This window comes from Acipenser ruthenus, chromosome 52 (assembly GCF_902713425.1).
Source record: "Acipenser ruthenus chromosome 52, fAciRut3.2 maternal haplotype, whole genome shotgun sequence".
Lineage (NCBI taxonomy): Eukaryota > Metazoa > Chordata > Actinopteri > Acipenseriformes > Acipenseridae > Acipenser > Acipenser ruthenus.
In genome coordinates this window covers 6381781-6397163 of record NC_081240.1, presented here as the reverse complement: position 1 = coordinate 6397163, position 15383 = coordinate 6381781, and the positions used below count along the sequence as shown (strand labels likewise).

Here is a 15383-nt window from a genome sequence, read left to right as displayed (position 1 = left end):
AATAATTAATTAGACTGTAATGTGGTGGTTTGGTTCTGGGGTCTGATGGAGTCGCTTCACTGTTCTGGTCAACGACATGTATGCCTACAGTTATACCTGCTTCTAAAATGCGGTCTCATATACAGTCTATGCAGGCGGCTCATGAAAAATACATATTGATTGGTCAAATGAGTTCCTCCTTTGCATGTGCTGAAAAAAGCTTGGACTGTTTTTTCTACTTTTCTTTTTGGGAAAAATACCAACCGTGGCCGCTAATTGGCACTAAATTCCACAATTTCAGAATAAAGAAAAGCTGAACCACCAAGTGTAAGAAAAAAAAACAAGTATTAACTAAGTGTTGTTTTTTTCCAGATTTAACTTTTTAAAAAAATCAGTTTTAGCTTAATACATACATTTTAACAAGACATATTTAAACATTTTGAAATGTGTACTTTCAGATATTATTTAAAATTGTTGAAAACACGTATTAAAATGACAATTAAATCCGAAAAAAAAATGCTTCAGTGTTTAATTTAATTTTTTTACACTTGGCAAGTCAACATTTAAAGCTGACACGTTAAATCTGGGAATCTAACAAATAATTCTGTGAAGAAATACATGGAACATAAATCCTTATTTCACACTTGGCATCAACATTTAGCGAACAGATAAATCCGAATATGATACCTCCAACATTGAGACATTGTCGCCCCCCTGCTGTCAGAAACGAAGAACTGCAGTTTAAACTTCTCAAACAAGGATTGTTGGATATCGGCTTCCCTTTGATCAAGGTGTTTCTTAGAGCATTTTACAGCACTGAGGAATCCCCCTGCATTGCTCTTCAGATCAGTAACGACCCTGATAGCTCTAATGTTACCAGTCATAAACGCTGTGATAATAAGGACCTGTGTATCCTAACCATTTCAAATATAATATATAACACGTGATATGTGACAGGAGGGGGTTGCATGGTAAGATGTGTTGGATTTGAATTCTACTTTTTACACTAAACCTTCACATATATTAGATTTATTTTACTGTCAAAATGAACAGAAATAAATACAATCGAAGAAAGTACATCGTCTTATTGAATTCAAAAGTGACATTTTACAGAATTTCACTCAACACAAGTGATGTTGCTTAATTCAGGAGCGACTGTAAAATAATCAGAAGCATTGGTAATAATTAAGAGCCACACTCAGAACTGCAAACTGGTTTCTTCTCCATTTTAAAACGCTCTGACGTCCGTCAGCTAGGCTTTCATCAGAGAGCAATGCCTGCAGACAAACCCAGGATTCCTCTCCAGTATAATGCAATATTACACAGTGACAGAGTGACAGTGAGCTGCTTCAATTCCAATCAAAGGGAATCATGTTAAATATCTGCTGGACAGCTGCTCCAATGCATTGCTATTATTGAAGAGTGAAGAACGAACTGTTACAGAGGAGCCTAAAAACCCTTCAAGAAACAACATATAAACAGACAGACGAGCACATCAGTGTCAAAACAGACACCTTGGGGCTGAATCACCTGCCATACCACTGTCAGGAGGGTGTAGGACCCCCCTGGGACTGATAAACCTGCCATACCACTGTCAGTAGGGTATAGGACCCCCCTGGGACTGAATCACCTGCCATACCACTGTCAGTAGGGTGTAGGGCCCCCAGGCCAGCCAGATGACAGTGATTGGTCCTGGCAGATTGAGAGTCTGCAAGGTATTTAAATTGTTCTGGAGGGATGCGTGATCATCCCTCGGTGATTCCCATCAGCCACTAATTCCTTCATAAGAATATAAGAACATAAGAAAGTTTCCAAACGAGAGGAGGCCCCATTCAGCCCATCTTGCTCGTTTGGTTGTTAGTAGCTTATTGATCCCAGAATCTCATCAAGCAGCTTCTTTAAGGATCCCAGGGTGTCAGCTTCAACATCATTACTGGGGAGTTGGTTCCAGACCCTCACAATTCTCTGTGTAAAAAAGTGCCTCATTTTTTCTGTTCTGAATGCCCCTTTTGTGACACCTGGTCCTTGTTTCTTTTTTCAGGTCAAAAAAGTCAAAGAAGTCCCCTGGGTCGACATTGTCTATACCTTTTAGGATTTTGAATGCTTGAATCCGATCACTCTTTGTTCAAGACTGAATAGATTCAAATCTTTTAACCTGTCTGCATACAACATGCCTTTTAAACCTGGGATAATTCTGGTTGCTCTTCTTTGCACTCTTTCTAGAGCAACAATATCCTTTTTGTAACGAGGTGACCAGAACTGAACACAATATTGGAGGTGAGGTCTTACTAATGCATTGTAAAGTTTTAACATTACTTCCCTTGATTTAAATTCAACACTTTTCAGAATATATCTGAGCATCTTGTTGGCCTTTTTTTATAGCTTCCCCACATTGTCTAGATGAAGACATTTCTGAGTCAACATAAACTCCTAGGTCTTTTTCATAGATTCCTTCTTCAATTTCAGTATCTCACATATGATATTGATAATGCACATTTTTATTGCCTGCGTGCAGTACTTTACACTTTTCTCTATTAAATGTAATTTGCCAGGAAACTTGTATGTTATTGCATTGGGGTGGAAGTCTGTTCTCCAGAATGAGCCACACATAGAGAGAGTCCTATCACTGTGGAGACTGTTGTTCCTTGTGAATGAAACATCAGGATTGTGTGCAGTCTTGGATACGGCAGTGAAGCGAGCACTTCCTACTGTCAGCCCTCTCTCAAAGTTACTGCAATAGGATCTGATGTGCTGTTCTACCATTGGAACTGAAACTGACTGGCAACAGGGAGATGCAGCTTTTATACGTCCCAGAATCCATGCCAGGGATCTGGAGAACAACTGAAGCAGTCACTGCGGCTCTGCCTGGTTCTCATATCGCAGGGGTCTAGCATCAATAAGTGCTGACAGGTCTGTGCTGTTCTGTTGTGTCTGTCATTGCTGGGAAATTGAATGCACATATTGTGATTCCAGCCCAGGATCACACTTCATGGTGAATCGAGGGTATTGACGCAACTATTCCAATGGCTGGAGTTCCATCCTTCTCATATTCCTGTACAGACTAGACACTCTAACACAGCAGTCAAACAGAAGCAATGTTTTGCTTAAATAGTTAGTAAGCACCGTGAATAAATTCTAATCAGAAACAGCAACAGAAAATCCTCATCAGGTAAGAAATGTAAAGAACATGATGACGTTTAAACCTTTAACCTCAGTGTGGTCCCCATGAGTGTTCATTAATATCTATTTATCAGGAGAGTTTTCAAAATGAACAATTGTATCTGTTCATAAAAACACAGCAGCTTGGCTGATTGAAATGAAATCTGTTTGAAATGTTTGATGAAGGGGGTCAGGAGGTGGGGTCCTATTACCTGTAACACAGAAAGGAAGGAAGTGAACGGGGAGAGGAAACCAGTGTGGGGGCTGCAGGATCAATGGGCTTCACCTGAGTCAAAGAGAGTGAAAATAAAGAAGTGTGGAAAACAAAACGAGCAACAGCAAAACAAGAAGGGACTTGAGAGAACGATGTTCTGCAGATGAGAGGGAAGACATTGTCTGAAATGAATAAAACAAATAGTGCACAGATTTGAAAAGTAGGTCCATTGATTGTAAGCTTTGTTTGAGTGTCTGTTCTGTATAAAATGGTTTTAACTCATGAAATCAGCACTGAGTATGTCAGTAACGTACACACCCTGTCTGATAACACTAGAACATGTCTAGTTATCATAATATACAGCCTCCCCTGGACTGGAGGGACCTCCCTTCACGTTCTCTTAGGGGTGTGTGAGCAGTTCAGACTCTGTGCCTCAAGCTTGCCCTGAACTGGAGGGAAGAAAGCAGTTGGTGCTCAGAGACAAGTTTGTGGTTGAGGTCTAATGGACTTTGAGATGTGGATTAATGCCCACGAAGATCGAACTTCACCAAACTCACTTCCCTTGTGATCTTCTGAGGATTCAGACCAACACAGAAGTGAAGGTCTAGTGCAGTCAAATACATACTGTAGCTATAGAAGGGTTACTGTGACAATGCATTTTTCAAACACCAGTCCCACTCACAACTCTCTCCTCTCCGCCCCTCTCACACTGATTCAGCAGTTTCTGCTCAGCCTGCTTGTCTAAAGCTGGCCTCAGTCCAAAACCCCACCTCTTAGAGCTTTACACAACTCCAGGAAATCAACACAGTGAAGTTTCTGTTGTGAAATCGTCAGTCTCTCTGTCTCACTGCAGCAAGATGGCTTCAAACTTGTGGTCAGACGATCAGTTTAGCTGTCCAGTGTGTCTGGAGATATTGAAGGACCCAGTCACTACAGCATGTGGACACAGTTACTGTATGAGGTGTATTAAGAACTGCTGGGATCAGACTGATCATACAGGTGTCTACAGCTGCCCCCAATGCAGAAAGACCTTTACCCCAAGGCCTGATCTGTGCAGAAACACCATGCTGGCTGAAGTTGTGGAGAAATTAAAGAAGACAGGACTCAGTCCTCCTCCTGCTCAAAGTTATGCTGGACCTGGAGATGTGTCGTGTGATTTCTGCACTGGGAGAAAGTTCAAAGCTGTGAAATCCTGTTTGACGTGCCTGGCCTCTTACTGTGAAACACACGTCAAGCCACACTATGAGGGGGCTGCTTTCAAGAGGCACAAGCTGATCAATGCAATTGGAAATCTGGAGCAGAAGCTTTGTGCAGAACACCAACGATTATGTGAGGTCTTCTGTAGAACCGATCAGACGTGTATTTGCTGGCTGTGTGCAGACGAGGAACACAAGAGCCATGATAAAGTCTCAGTTGAGAAAGAAAGGACTGGGAAACAGGTAAGGGTTTGAACCATTCTGTTGTAGCTATCTTAGAAGATAAGAATTCCCAGGGATATTTAATATAAACCTGATCTAATGTGAGACTGTATAACTGTTTAATAAGTTATACAGTCTCACATTAGATCAGATTTGAATTGTATATTAAGATCTATTTAAAGAGCCCTAGTTTTTTAATTGCTCTATCTAAACTATAATGTACTACAATGCATTTCAGGGTGTAACAGGGGTGTTGTTACGGGTGTGGCTATCGCTGATTGACAGGAGAGACACAGGAGGTTTTCTTTGATACAAAAAACACAAAACATTCAAAACAAAACACTGCACGAAAAACAACTATAAAATAAAAGCTGACCTTACAAGAAAGGAGGTCCCGCTCCAAGAACAGTCTCCCTGACACCTCCTCTCTAGACTTGGGTGGGATTAAAATCCCCTAAACTTGTTCGCTATTCCTTCCAGTGCTAGCGATCCTGGTTAACTCACACAGTGATCCAAGATACATTTTTCCTCTTGTGTTTTTCTCACCCTGGTTAACACACGCAGTCGTGAGGCTCCTACAGCAACACTCTCCTTCCGACAGTCTGTATCCCTGCTTGTAGAACCAAGAAACTGGCTTTTCAGACCCCTTTAAAGGCATTTGGCCACGGCTAATTGATAATCAATTAATCATTTAGCACCTGGACACATTCCACACCTGGATTTAAATATACCCTGCCACATCTAGCACAAACTTGATTATCAAATTGGTGCTGCAGCCGGAGGACGGAGCGAGCTTCACCCAGTACTGCCTCTATGATGCAGGGTGCTTTAATATATTCTAACAATGATTGCAGCACAGGGATCATAATATCTTCTTAATAAACTAATACATCACATTTTAAACAAGACTTTCATAATTGTGTTTTGATATATAGTAAACAAAACCCATGCCTTTTAAAAGTGGCACATATGCATCTATCTGCACTGGCAGAGCTGCTGTGCCCGTGCCTTTAAAAGTGACACATACACATCTATCTGCACTGGCAGAGCTGCTGTGTCTGTGCCATGCCATTCTTGCCAGTCTGCCCACAGTGAGAGGTGTGTTTTTGGGAGGCTTGCTTGTACACTTAAAACGTTTGATCTTTCAATTTATAACCACTGTTTAGCTGAGAAGAATTGTTTTTATTGATAAAGTGTTAATCTTTTTTTTTTAATTATTAAGGCTCAAAGTCAGTAGAGGATGTAACTCAAATCCAAGTAGCTGAATTTGACACATTTTCACATGATTAAAACAAATATGTTTAAATTAGTTAAAAACGAAATGTAATAATCTGTTTGGGATTTTTGTTTGTTGAAATCTACAATTTCTTCTGACCACCCTTTGCTGTCTTCCACATCGAAGTCCTTCTGGTCACGGGCACATTCTTCTGATGTTTCTGTGTGTCTATTGAACTGTAATATAGCTTTAAATCATGTGAGCAAGAACAACCCTCCATTTCTAATTGTAATCTCGTTTTAAATCTCACAAGCGTGTGCAATCCTCCAATAGAAATGCAGGAATGTGCTGCCACTCAGTTTAAAGTATTCAGAACAAATCAATGATAGATTCAAGTCAGGAAGGAGGTTCATTGCCCGACTGCATTGAGAAAGGGTTTTTGTTTTTTTGGTTTTAGGTTATTTTATTGTATTTTTTCACATGGAAAGGGGTGAAGTCAACGTGAATTGAGTAACCATGTCCAGTGTTTTTCCGGTGTTTATTGGGTATACACTGATTTCATTGTTTTGTATCAGGGCTGTTTTATCTGTGTTTATCGATTAAAACAGAAATCTGAAGCCCTAAATATACATTAAAGAGAAAGCTGCTTCAGTTACCTAGGTGCTTTACAAAACCAACTATATGTTATATCAGCCATCATTCACTGTTACTAGTATGAAACAGTACCATCTAGTGGACAGCTACTGTGGATCAAGTGTCCTTTTGTATTGCTGGCAGCTGTGCACTAGATGGTGTTGTATCTTACTACTATACACACAAAATCATACTTAAACAGACCTGTGCTGGGTGTGAAAGGATATCACTCAATCCCCCATCAGAAATGTCACTGTGTCACTGTGTTTCTACACAGAAGCAGCTGGGAGAGACACAAACAGAAATACAACAGAGAATCCAGGAGAGACTGAAAGAAGTGGAGAAGCTGAATGAGGCTGTGAAGTCACTGAAAGTGGGTATTGTCAAGAGGGTGTTAACAGATGGACTGGAACACATCTACAGAAGTTTACTGTCTATGCCTGATGTGTTTTTGATATAAATTCTAACCATGTCTCCTCTACTGTGTTCTTTCACTCAGAGATCTGCATGCATAGAAATAAAGGAAAGTGAGAAGATCTTTACTGAGCTGATCCGATCCATTGAGAAGATCCACACTGAGGTTATTGAGCTGATTGGAGCTAACGAGAAGGCTGCAGTGAATCAGGCTGAAGGACACATGAAGAAACTGGAGCAGGAGATTGCTGAGCTAAGGAGGAGAGACGCTGAGCTGAAACAGCTTTCAGAGACAGAGGATCACATCCATTTTCTACAGGTAACATCACTGCTTAGAAAATCTCAAGTCCATAACTGGGACGGTTTCAGACAGACCTCTCCAATTGAATGAATCCTTGCTTTTCCCCAGGAATGTTTTGGACCCCATTATGTTTCACTAAAAAACTCCTTTTTTCCACTTTCCTGTTGTAGAATTTCCCGTCTATCTGTGTCCCTCCTGAAGCTGGAGACTTACCCAGCATTACTCTCAATACAGACATCTCTTTTGGGGCTGTGAGGAAAGCTGTATCTGAACTTAAAGACCATATTGAGGACTTCTGCAAGGGGGAATTAGTCAAAATAACCACAACAGGTTGGTGTGAAATAGATTACTTTGGTAGAGATTTCTCAAATAGACCATGGCTTGAGGAGGGATAGGATTTGCAAGACATTAATAAAGACCTCTTGCAGATTGCTGGCTATATGAATATTGCAGATGTTTTATTTCAAATGATTTCCCCGGGTTGAAACGCCCCACCTCGTTTACAGTGATGAGAGCAGGAAGGAAGAGAGTTTCTAAAGCACTACATGAGAAAACAACACAATAACATTCAAACATAGACAGAGGGATTCAAACATTAAACAACACATTCATTCCATATAGGATGCTAACTTATAGTCCTGCACTTTCTTATCAAATATTTATAGGAATTTGAGGTCATGGTCATGTTTGTATTCCAAATCCTCTACAGTAAAGTCAGTTTTCTGTATTTTATTCAGTGAATGAAACAGCAGTTTATACCCTGGGGTCTAGGAGCCATGACAGACGTTTCAAAGGTAAGGCTTTTCTTCCAGTAAAACATTTTATCTCCAGAGACATTCTCTCTTTTTGGAAGGACCGAACACCTCAGTGAAAGAGTGGCTGGAGATGTATTAGATTAGTTCTTGTGTGAAAGATTCCTGATGAGGGTGGAGTTAGCTGGGTCCTTTGCTACACTGATAAACTGAACAGATGCACTTTGTGTTTAAAGATTAAGAGCATGGCAGATTTATGCATAGTGTTGTGTGTGTTGTGTATTAATGCACATGTTTCAATTCTATTTCTCTCTCATTTTTTCTACTCAGTAAATGAAGTTGTAGTTTGCAGTCTGCAGGCTCCAGAGCCAAGGAACAGAGCTGAGTTTTTAAAATGTAAGTCTGTTTTTACAGAAACATTTGATTGAAAGATGTGTCACTCCATTGTGAGAAGAGCTAACACTACAGAACAGAGAGGGTGGACTTGAGGGCAGCAATTATTATTATTTATTAGTAATTGTGAACCCATTAATCTACACTCCTCTCCAACAAGTATTGGTTCAGATGAATACATGCAGAATGACTTGGGGAGGGGCATTTGTTGCCTGTTTTTCCACTCAGACCTTTCTCTCCCTAAATATCTTGGTATCCCTGAATAGATTATCATCCCATCTTTTAATACATGTACAATGCATGTGAAACCAGTTGTGGGGTAAAATGAACAGCTATCCCTCCCAGTCACCCTGTGCTGGTAGTAAATGTATACTGCAGTATCACTGCGCTTGTGTGATGGATTGCTCATTATATTAGACAGATATTTGAAGAGTGGACGATATTCTATTGAAGATATTTAGTAAGCAAGGGGTCTGAGTGGATAAAATGGCAACACTGTAGGAACATTAAGTGAAGTGTAATTGTATGCAGGGTTGCATTTGATTGGTTCCAACTGAAGAAGTGCAATAAGATCGAGGAATAATAATGAACAAAACAATCAAACAGCAAGATGGTTTAATTAATAGCAGCCATTTTTTGAAGATAGAAAAAATAAAAAAAGAGAACTTATCCAAAGTCAGAAATCAATCTCAAGTAAGAATTATAGATCTTATCTATTGATTATCAATCTTAATTATCACAGTTTAAATATACTTGTCTATAATAAAAAGCAGGGAGGAGGGATCAAAGAGGAGGAATGAGGGAGGAGGGAGCAAAGAGAAGGGAACACAGAGGAGGGAGGAGGTAACATAGAGGTTGTACCGACAGACTGGAAAATTGCAAACGTAATACCGATCCACAAAAAGGGAGACAAAACCGAACCAGGTAACTACAGACCAATAAACCTGACTTTTATTATATGTAAACTTATGGAAACTATAATAATATCCCAAACTTAAAATTACCTATGTGTTAACAATATCCTGGGAGACAGTCAGCATGGTTTTAGGAAAGGGAGATCATGTCTAACTAACCTACTTGACTTTTTTGAGGATGCAACATTGAAAATGGATAATTGCAAAGCATGCGACATGGTTTATCTAGATTTCCAGAAAGCTTTTGACAAAGTCCCGCATAAAAAATTAATTCTCAAACTGAACGCAGTAGGGATTCAAGGAGATGCATGCACATGGATTAGGGAGTGGTTAACATGTAGAAAACAGAAAGTACTGATTAGAGGAGAAACCTCAAAATGGAGCGAAGTAACCAGTGGTGTACCACAGGGATCAGTATTAGGTCCTCTGCTATTCCTAATCTACATTAATGATTTAGATTCTGGTATAGTAAGCAAACTCGTTAAATTTGCAGAAGACACAAAAATAGGAGGAGTGGCAAACACTGTTGCAGCAGGAAAGGTCATTCAAAATGATCTAGACAGCATTCAGAACTGGGCAGACACATGGCAAATGACATTTAATAGAGAAAAGTGTAAAGTATTGTATGCAGGCAATAAAAATGTGCATTATAAATATCATATGAGAGATACTGAAATTGAAGAAGGGAACTATGAAAAAGACCTAGGAGTTTATGTTGACTCAGAAATGTCTTCCTCTAGACAATGTGGGGAAGTTATAAAAAAGGCCAACAAGATGCTCGGATATATTGTGAGGAGTGTTGAATTTAAATTAAGGGAAGTAATGTTAAAACTTTACAATGCATTAGTAAGACCTCACCTAGAATATTGTGTTCAGTTCAGGTCACCTCGTTACAAAAAAGATATTGCTGCTCTAGAAAGAGTGCAAAGAAGAGCAACCAGAATTATTGCGTGTTTAAAAGGCATGTCATATGCAGGCAGACTAAAATAATTAAATCTATTTAGTCTTGAACAAAGAAGACTATGCGGCGATCTGATTCAAACATTCAAAATCCTAAAAGGTATAGACAATGTCAACCCAGGGGACTTCTTTGACCTGAAAAAAGAAACAAGGACCAGGGGTCACAAATGGAGATTAGATAAAGGGGCATTCAGAACAGAAAATAGGAGGCACTTTTTTACACAGAGAATTGTGCGGGTCTGGAACCAACTCCCCAGTAATGTTGTTGAAGCTGACACCCTGGGATCCTTGAAGAAGCTGCTTGATGAGATTCTGGGATTAATAAGCTACTAACAACCAAACAAGCAAGATGGGCTGAATGGCCTCCTCTCATTTGTAAACTTTCTTATGTTCTTATGTTCTTAAAATGGAGTATACAGGGAGGAGGGAACAGGGAGGAGGGAGCATAGAAAAGGGAGCACAGAGGGAGGAAGGAACAGGGAGGAGGGAGCATAAAGGAGGGTTCATAGAGAAGGGAGAATGGATGGAGCATGGAGCAGGTTGGAGAGAGCATAGGGGAGGGAGCAGGGAGAAGGGATGATGCAGCAGGGAGCATGGAGGAGAGAGGAGGGAGCAGGGAGGGAGCAGTATAGAGGGAGAAGGGAGCAAAAAGGAAGGAGGAATCAGCAGGGAAGTGGAAAGAGTGAGCATGGAGCAGGGAGCAGGGAGGAGGGAGTATAGAGGAGGGAGCAGGGAAAGGGAGGATGCAGAAGAGAGTAGGGAGCATGGAGGAGGGACCGTAGAGGAGGGAGGAGGAAGCAGGAAGGAAAGAGCAGGAAGGAAATGAGCAGGGAGTATAGAGGAGGGAGGAGGGAGCATAGCGGCATGAGGGAGCATGGAGGAGGGAGCAGGAAGAAGGGAGCATGGAGTAGGGAGGAGGGACCATGGAGGAGGGAGCAGGGAGGTGGGAGCAGTAAGGAGGGAGCACATAGGCGGGAGGAGGGAGCATGGAGGAGGGAGCAGGGAGGAGGGAGCAGGGAGGAGGGAGTTATTTTAGGATGCAGCAGACAATGACTTGATTTTCTCAGTGATTTGACTTTTCTAACCATCTCTCCTCTACCCGTCCTCTTCTCTTCAATCAGATTCTAGTCAGCTCACACTGGACCCCAACACAGCGTATAGAGAGCTCTATCTGTCTGAAGGGAACAGAAATGTGACACGGGGGAGAGAAAACCAGCGATATCGTGATCACCCAGAGAGATTTGATTACTGGGATCAAGTGCTTTGCAGAGAGGGCTTGTCTGGGACTCGCTGTTACTGGGAGATTGAGTGCAGTCAGGGAGGGGTTTCTATAGGAGTCACATATAAAGGAATCAGCAGGAAAGGAGAGGATCTTTCCTGTCTTCTTGGATTCAATGACAAGTCCTGGAGTTTGATCTGCTCTGGTTGCAGTTACTCTGCCCGGCACAATAACAATAAAACTGCAATAACTGCCCCCCGATCCCCCAGAATAGGAGTGTATCTGGACTTTAATGCTGGCACTCTGTCATTTTATGGCATCTCTGACACAATGACACTCCTGCACAAATTCCAAACCACATTCACTGAGCCGCTCTATCCTGGGTTTTGGCTTCGTTCTTATGATTCCCCTGTAACAATCTGCCAGCTGAAGTAGACTGTTCTGTGTTTTAAGAAAACCTTTGTATTGAACTCACCGTCTGTCCTCTCCACTCCTCGGGTGAAAGGAAAGTTGAATTTGACACAACTTTGGATGAAAGTTAGGGGGTAAAATGGCGCCACTTGCAGAGTTAAACAAGGTGAATTATTTGTTTTACACTTGGGGCCAAGGTAGCCTCATTTTTACTGTTTAATCTCTGTCAGGTGTTTTTGTAATTGTAAACACTCACAACTGGACAAATGTTTCAGCATAACATGTTCAATATGTCCTGAGTATTTACTGATTACAAACACATAAACAGCACCAAGTGGCAGACTTAGTTGGCATCTCTGCACAGTGCTAGAATTCCCACAGCATGTACTGATAAGTATCTCTTAAGGTGATTGTAGCTCACTAAATAATTCCACAACGTGTTCCTATATTGCACTTCCATTGGCTACTTAGATCTCTAATGTGCAGGTTTGAAAAACATGACGGGCAAGATTCACAGAAAACCATGTTCTTATTTCAAATTGGATTGTGTCTATCAAATGGATATTTATAGAGGTGTTTATATTATTTTGGATTTTTGGTACATCTGTTATTATTTTTGTTTGTAAATGATCTCATCGGATTTCTGAAATGGTTGGATAATTACCCTCACAAGCACTTCATTAGATGCAGTTGGTCTACTTGTTATGCAGTTCAGTTGCAGTATTTATTTATTATTTTTGCTTATTTGAACAATAATGTGAGTGAAATATCATCACAAGAAAGAAGAAATTTCCATGGATAACATAAATCACCATCAAATTGCATTACATGTGTAATCTGCCCACAGTGGAAAAGCAGAAAGGTGTTTTAATCCTGACCTTTGTCGCCCTCTTCAGGACAAACTCTGCAACTGCACAGAGCCTGATTGAAAGCAATTCTTTTCACTTGGTGTGGTTCCATTGGAAATGTAGGGCCCTATTCACACAACCTTAAGGACTGTCCCAAGCACTGTTTTGTTAAAATAATACAAAAAACAAATTCATCTAGACAATGTGGGGAAGCTATAAAAAAGGCCAACAATATGCTCGGATATATAGTGTTGAATTTAAATCAAGGGAAGCTATGTTAAAACTTTATAATGCATTAGTGAGACCTCATGTAGAATATTGTGTTCAGTTCTGGTCACCTCATTACAAAAAGGATATTGCTGCTCTAGAAAGAGTGCAAAGAAGAGCAACCAGAATTATCCCGGGTTTAAAAGGCTTGTCGTATGTAGACATGCTAAAAAAATTGAATCTATTCAGTCTTGAACAAAGAAGACTACGATTCAAACATTCAAAATCCTAAAAGGTATTGACAATATCAACCCAGGGGACTTTTTCACCTGAAAAAAGAAACAAGGACCAGGGGTCACAAATGGAGATTAGATAAAGGGGCATTCAGAACAGAAAATAGGAGCCACTTTTTTACACAGAGAATCGTGAGGGTCTGGAACCAACTCCCCAGTAATGTTGTTGAAGCTGACACCTTGGGATCCTTCAAGAAGCTGCTTGATGAGATTCTGGGATCAATAAGCAACTAACAACCAAACGAGCAATGGCCTCCTTTCGTTTAAAAACTTTCTTATGTTCTTATATCTTTTCCTTGTGTTATTATTATTATTTGTTTAATTATTTAATTATATTTCTGAGAACTTTCGGATAATTACCCTAAGAAGCATTTAATTAGATGCATCGGGTGGACTCGTCAGGCATTTTAAAGTTTCAATATTATAATTGTTTTCTTATTTTAATAATGTGAGTGAAATATCATCACATGAAAGAAGACATTTCCATGGATCTCATAAATGACATGGCTTGAGATTCCTTTTTGTATTTGTACACAGGATGTGAAACGTTATTTCATTCAGTATCATGGATTTTATTGAACTCGTTTCCTACATATTTCTACACTGTTACAATCCACTCTCCCCATTATATTATAACGTTACATTGAATCTATCTTGCTTCATCTACCGTTTGAGGAGTAATAGATACGGATGACTGCAACTTTATTTCCAAGAAGAAACCCTCTTTCCAAAGAATTCAAACCAGCAAGGCAGTCTGATTAAACCCTGATTGAGATTGGTGACAGCAATCCTGTTACCCTATCTGTGATCTGACAGGAGATAACAGACGTGTTGTGTCTAATCACACAGTACATGATTGCTGTCCGTTTGTGTCTGGTTTCTGTTCCCACTAGATGTCACTGTTTCCTCTGTTTTCTTCATATCCACATTCAGGAGTGTTTGAAATGAATATAGATTGGTGGATGACCACAGGAATGAAATAGGGGAGGTGGGGGTGGAAAGTAAAATTAAAATAAAAAATATATCAATGTGTTTAATATATATTAGTTACTACAATGTGTTATTCTTCAGTTCTAATTTCTCAGTATGTTTTGGTTGATGAAATAAAAATAAAATAAATAAATACCTCAAATCATTCAGGAGTGTTTGTTCCTGTGACTCTGTATTATCCAATTGGTTTAATAAACAATACTGTATTTTCTCTTTGTAAGCTTGTTATTCTCTGCTTGCCTGTCTCAGATGAAGTCTGAATTCCAAGGGTCTGTGTGTGTGTGTGTGTGTGTGTGTGTATATCTATATATATGTGTGTGTGTGTGTGTGTGTGTGTATGTGTGTGAGTGCATGTATGTGTGTGTATATGTATGTTTTGTGATATAGCGCCTTTCCTGTTGCCTGTATGTGATTGCAGTGTGGGGGCACCAGATGCACGAGACCAAGCAAAGGATATATTTGAATGCTGTTGCGTCTGTTTATTTTTTTGAATATAAGCAGGAGTCAGACTTTCTCTATCTGGCGGCTCAGCCATTCCCCTGTACATCTGAAACATCCACCCAGCTTGTTACAGAGTTCAGACCTGTTTGATACACTCCCAGCTGTTTCCTTCTCCACTGCTGCTGGCCCACGCAGCTTACTCCCAGCTCACTCAGAGAACCAGACTGCTTCTATTTAGTTAATGGCCACCAACTGTTGTCGCCACCTACTGTTCAGATTTGGCTATTATAACTGCTGTGAACACTTCAACTTTTTAAATCTCTGTATGTTAAATATTCTTGGATCTTCCGTTTTTTCTAATATATTCTGCAATTCTTCCAATAATATTTTTTTTCTATTTTACTTCCATCACCTATACCATTTGAAAATATTGAAAGCTCCATTTTCTTTCCACATCTCTTCTCTCACCTCCCTATATCGAACACTTTCAACCATCAGATGCTCCACAGTTTACTTTGCACTACATTCCACACATAACACATTCTCATGCACTCCTAGATTTAAAAAGTTCTGAGGTTTCTTAAGAAAATACACAGAGTCATTTTCTTCAATAACGTGAGG

The 15383-nt window shown here is 40.1% G+C and overlaps 1 protein-coding gene across 2 annotated transcripts; it reads left to right on the top strand.

The window, feature by feature from the left end:
• The first annotated feature begins 4159 nt into the window (after window positions 1–4159).
• On the top strand, window positions 4160–14541 carry LOC117432832 (tripartite motif-containing protein 16-like protein). Of its 2 annotated transcripts, none has more exons than XM_059016305.1 (7): window positions 4160–4791; window positions 6897–6992; window positions 7119–7352; window positions 7505–7664; window positions 8072–8128; window positions 8417–8482; window positions 12880–14541. In XM_059016305.1, coding segments are annotated over exons 1-7 (1197 nt in total). In that variant the 5' UTR covers window positions 4160–4209; the 3' UTR covers window positions 12882–14541. The 2 variants fall into 2 exon arrangements, with proteins under 2 accessions (XP_058872288.1, XP_058872287.1); XM_059016304.1 differs by having other exon boundaries at window positions 11475–14541.
• Window positions 14542–15383: the final 842 nt, after the last annotated feature.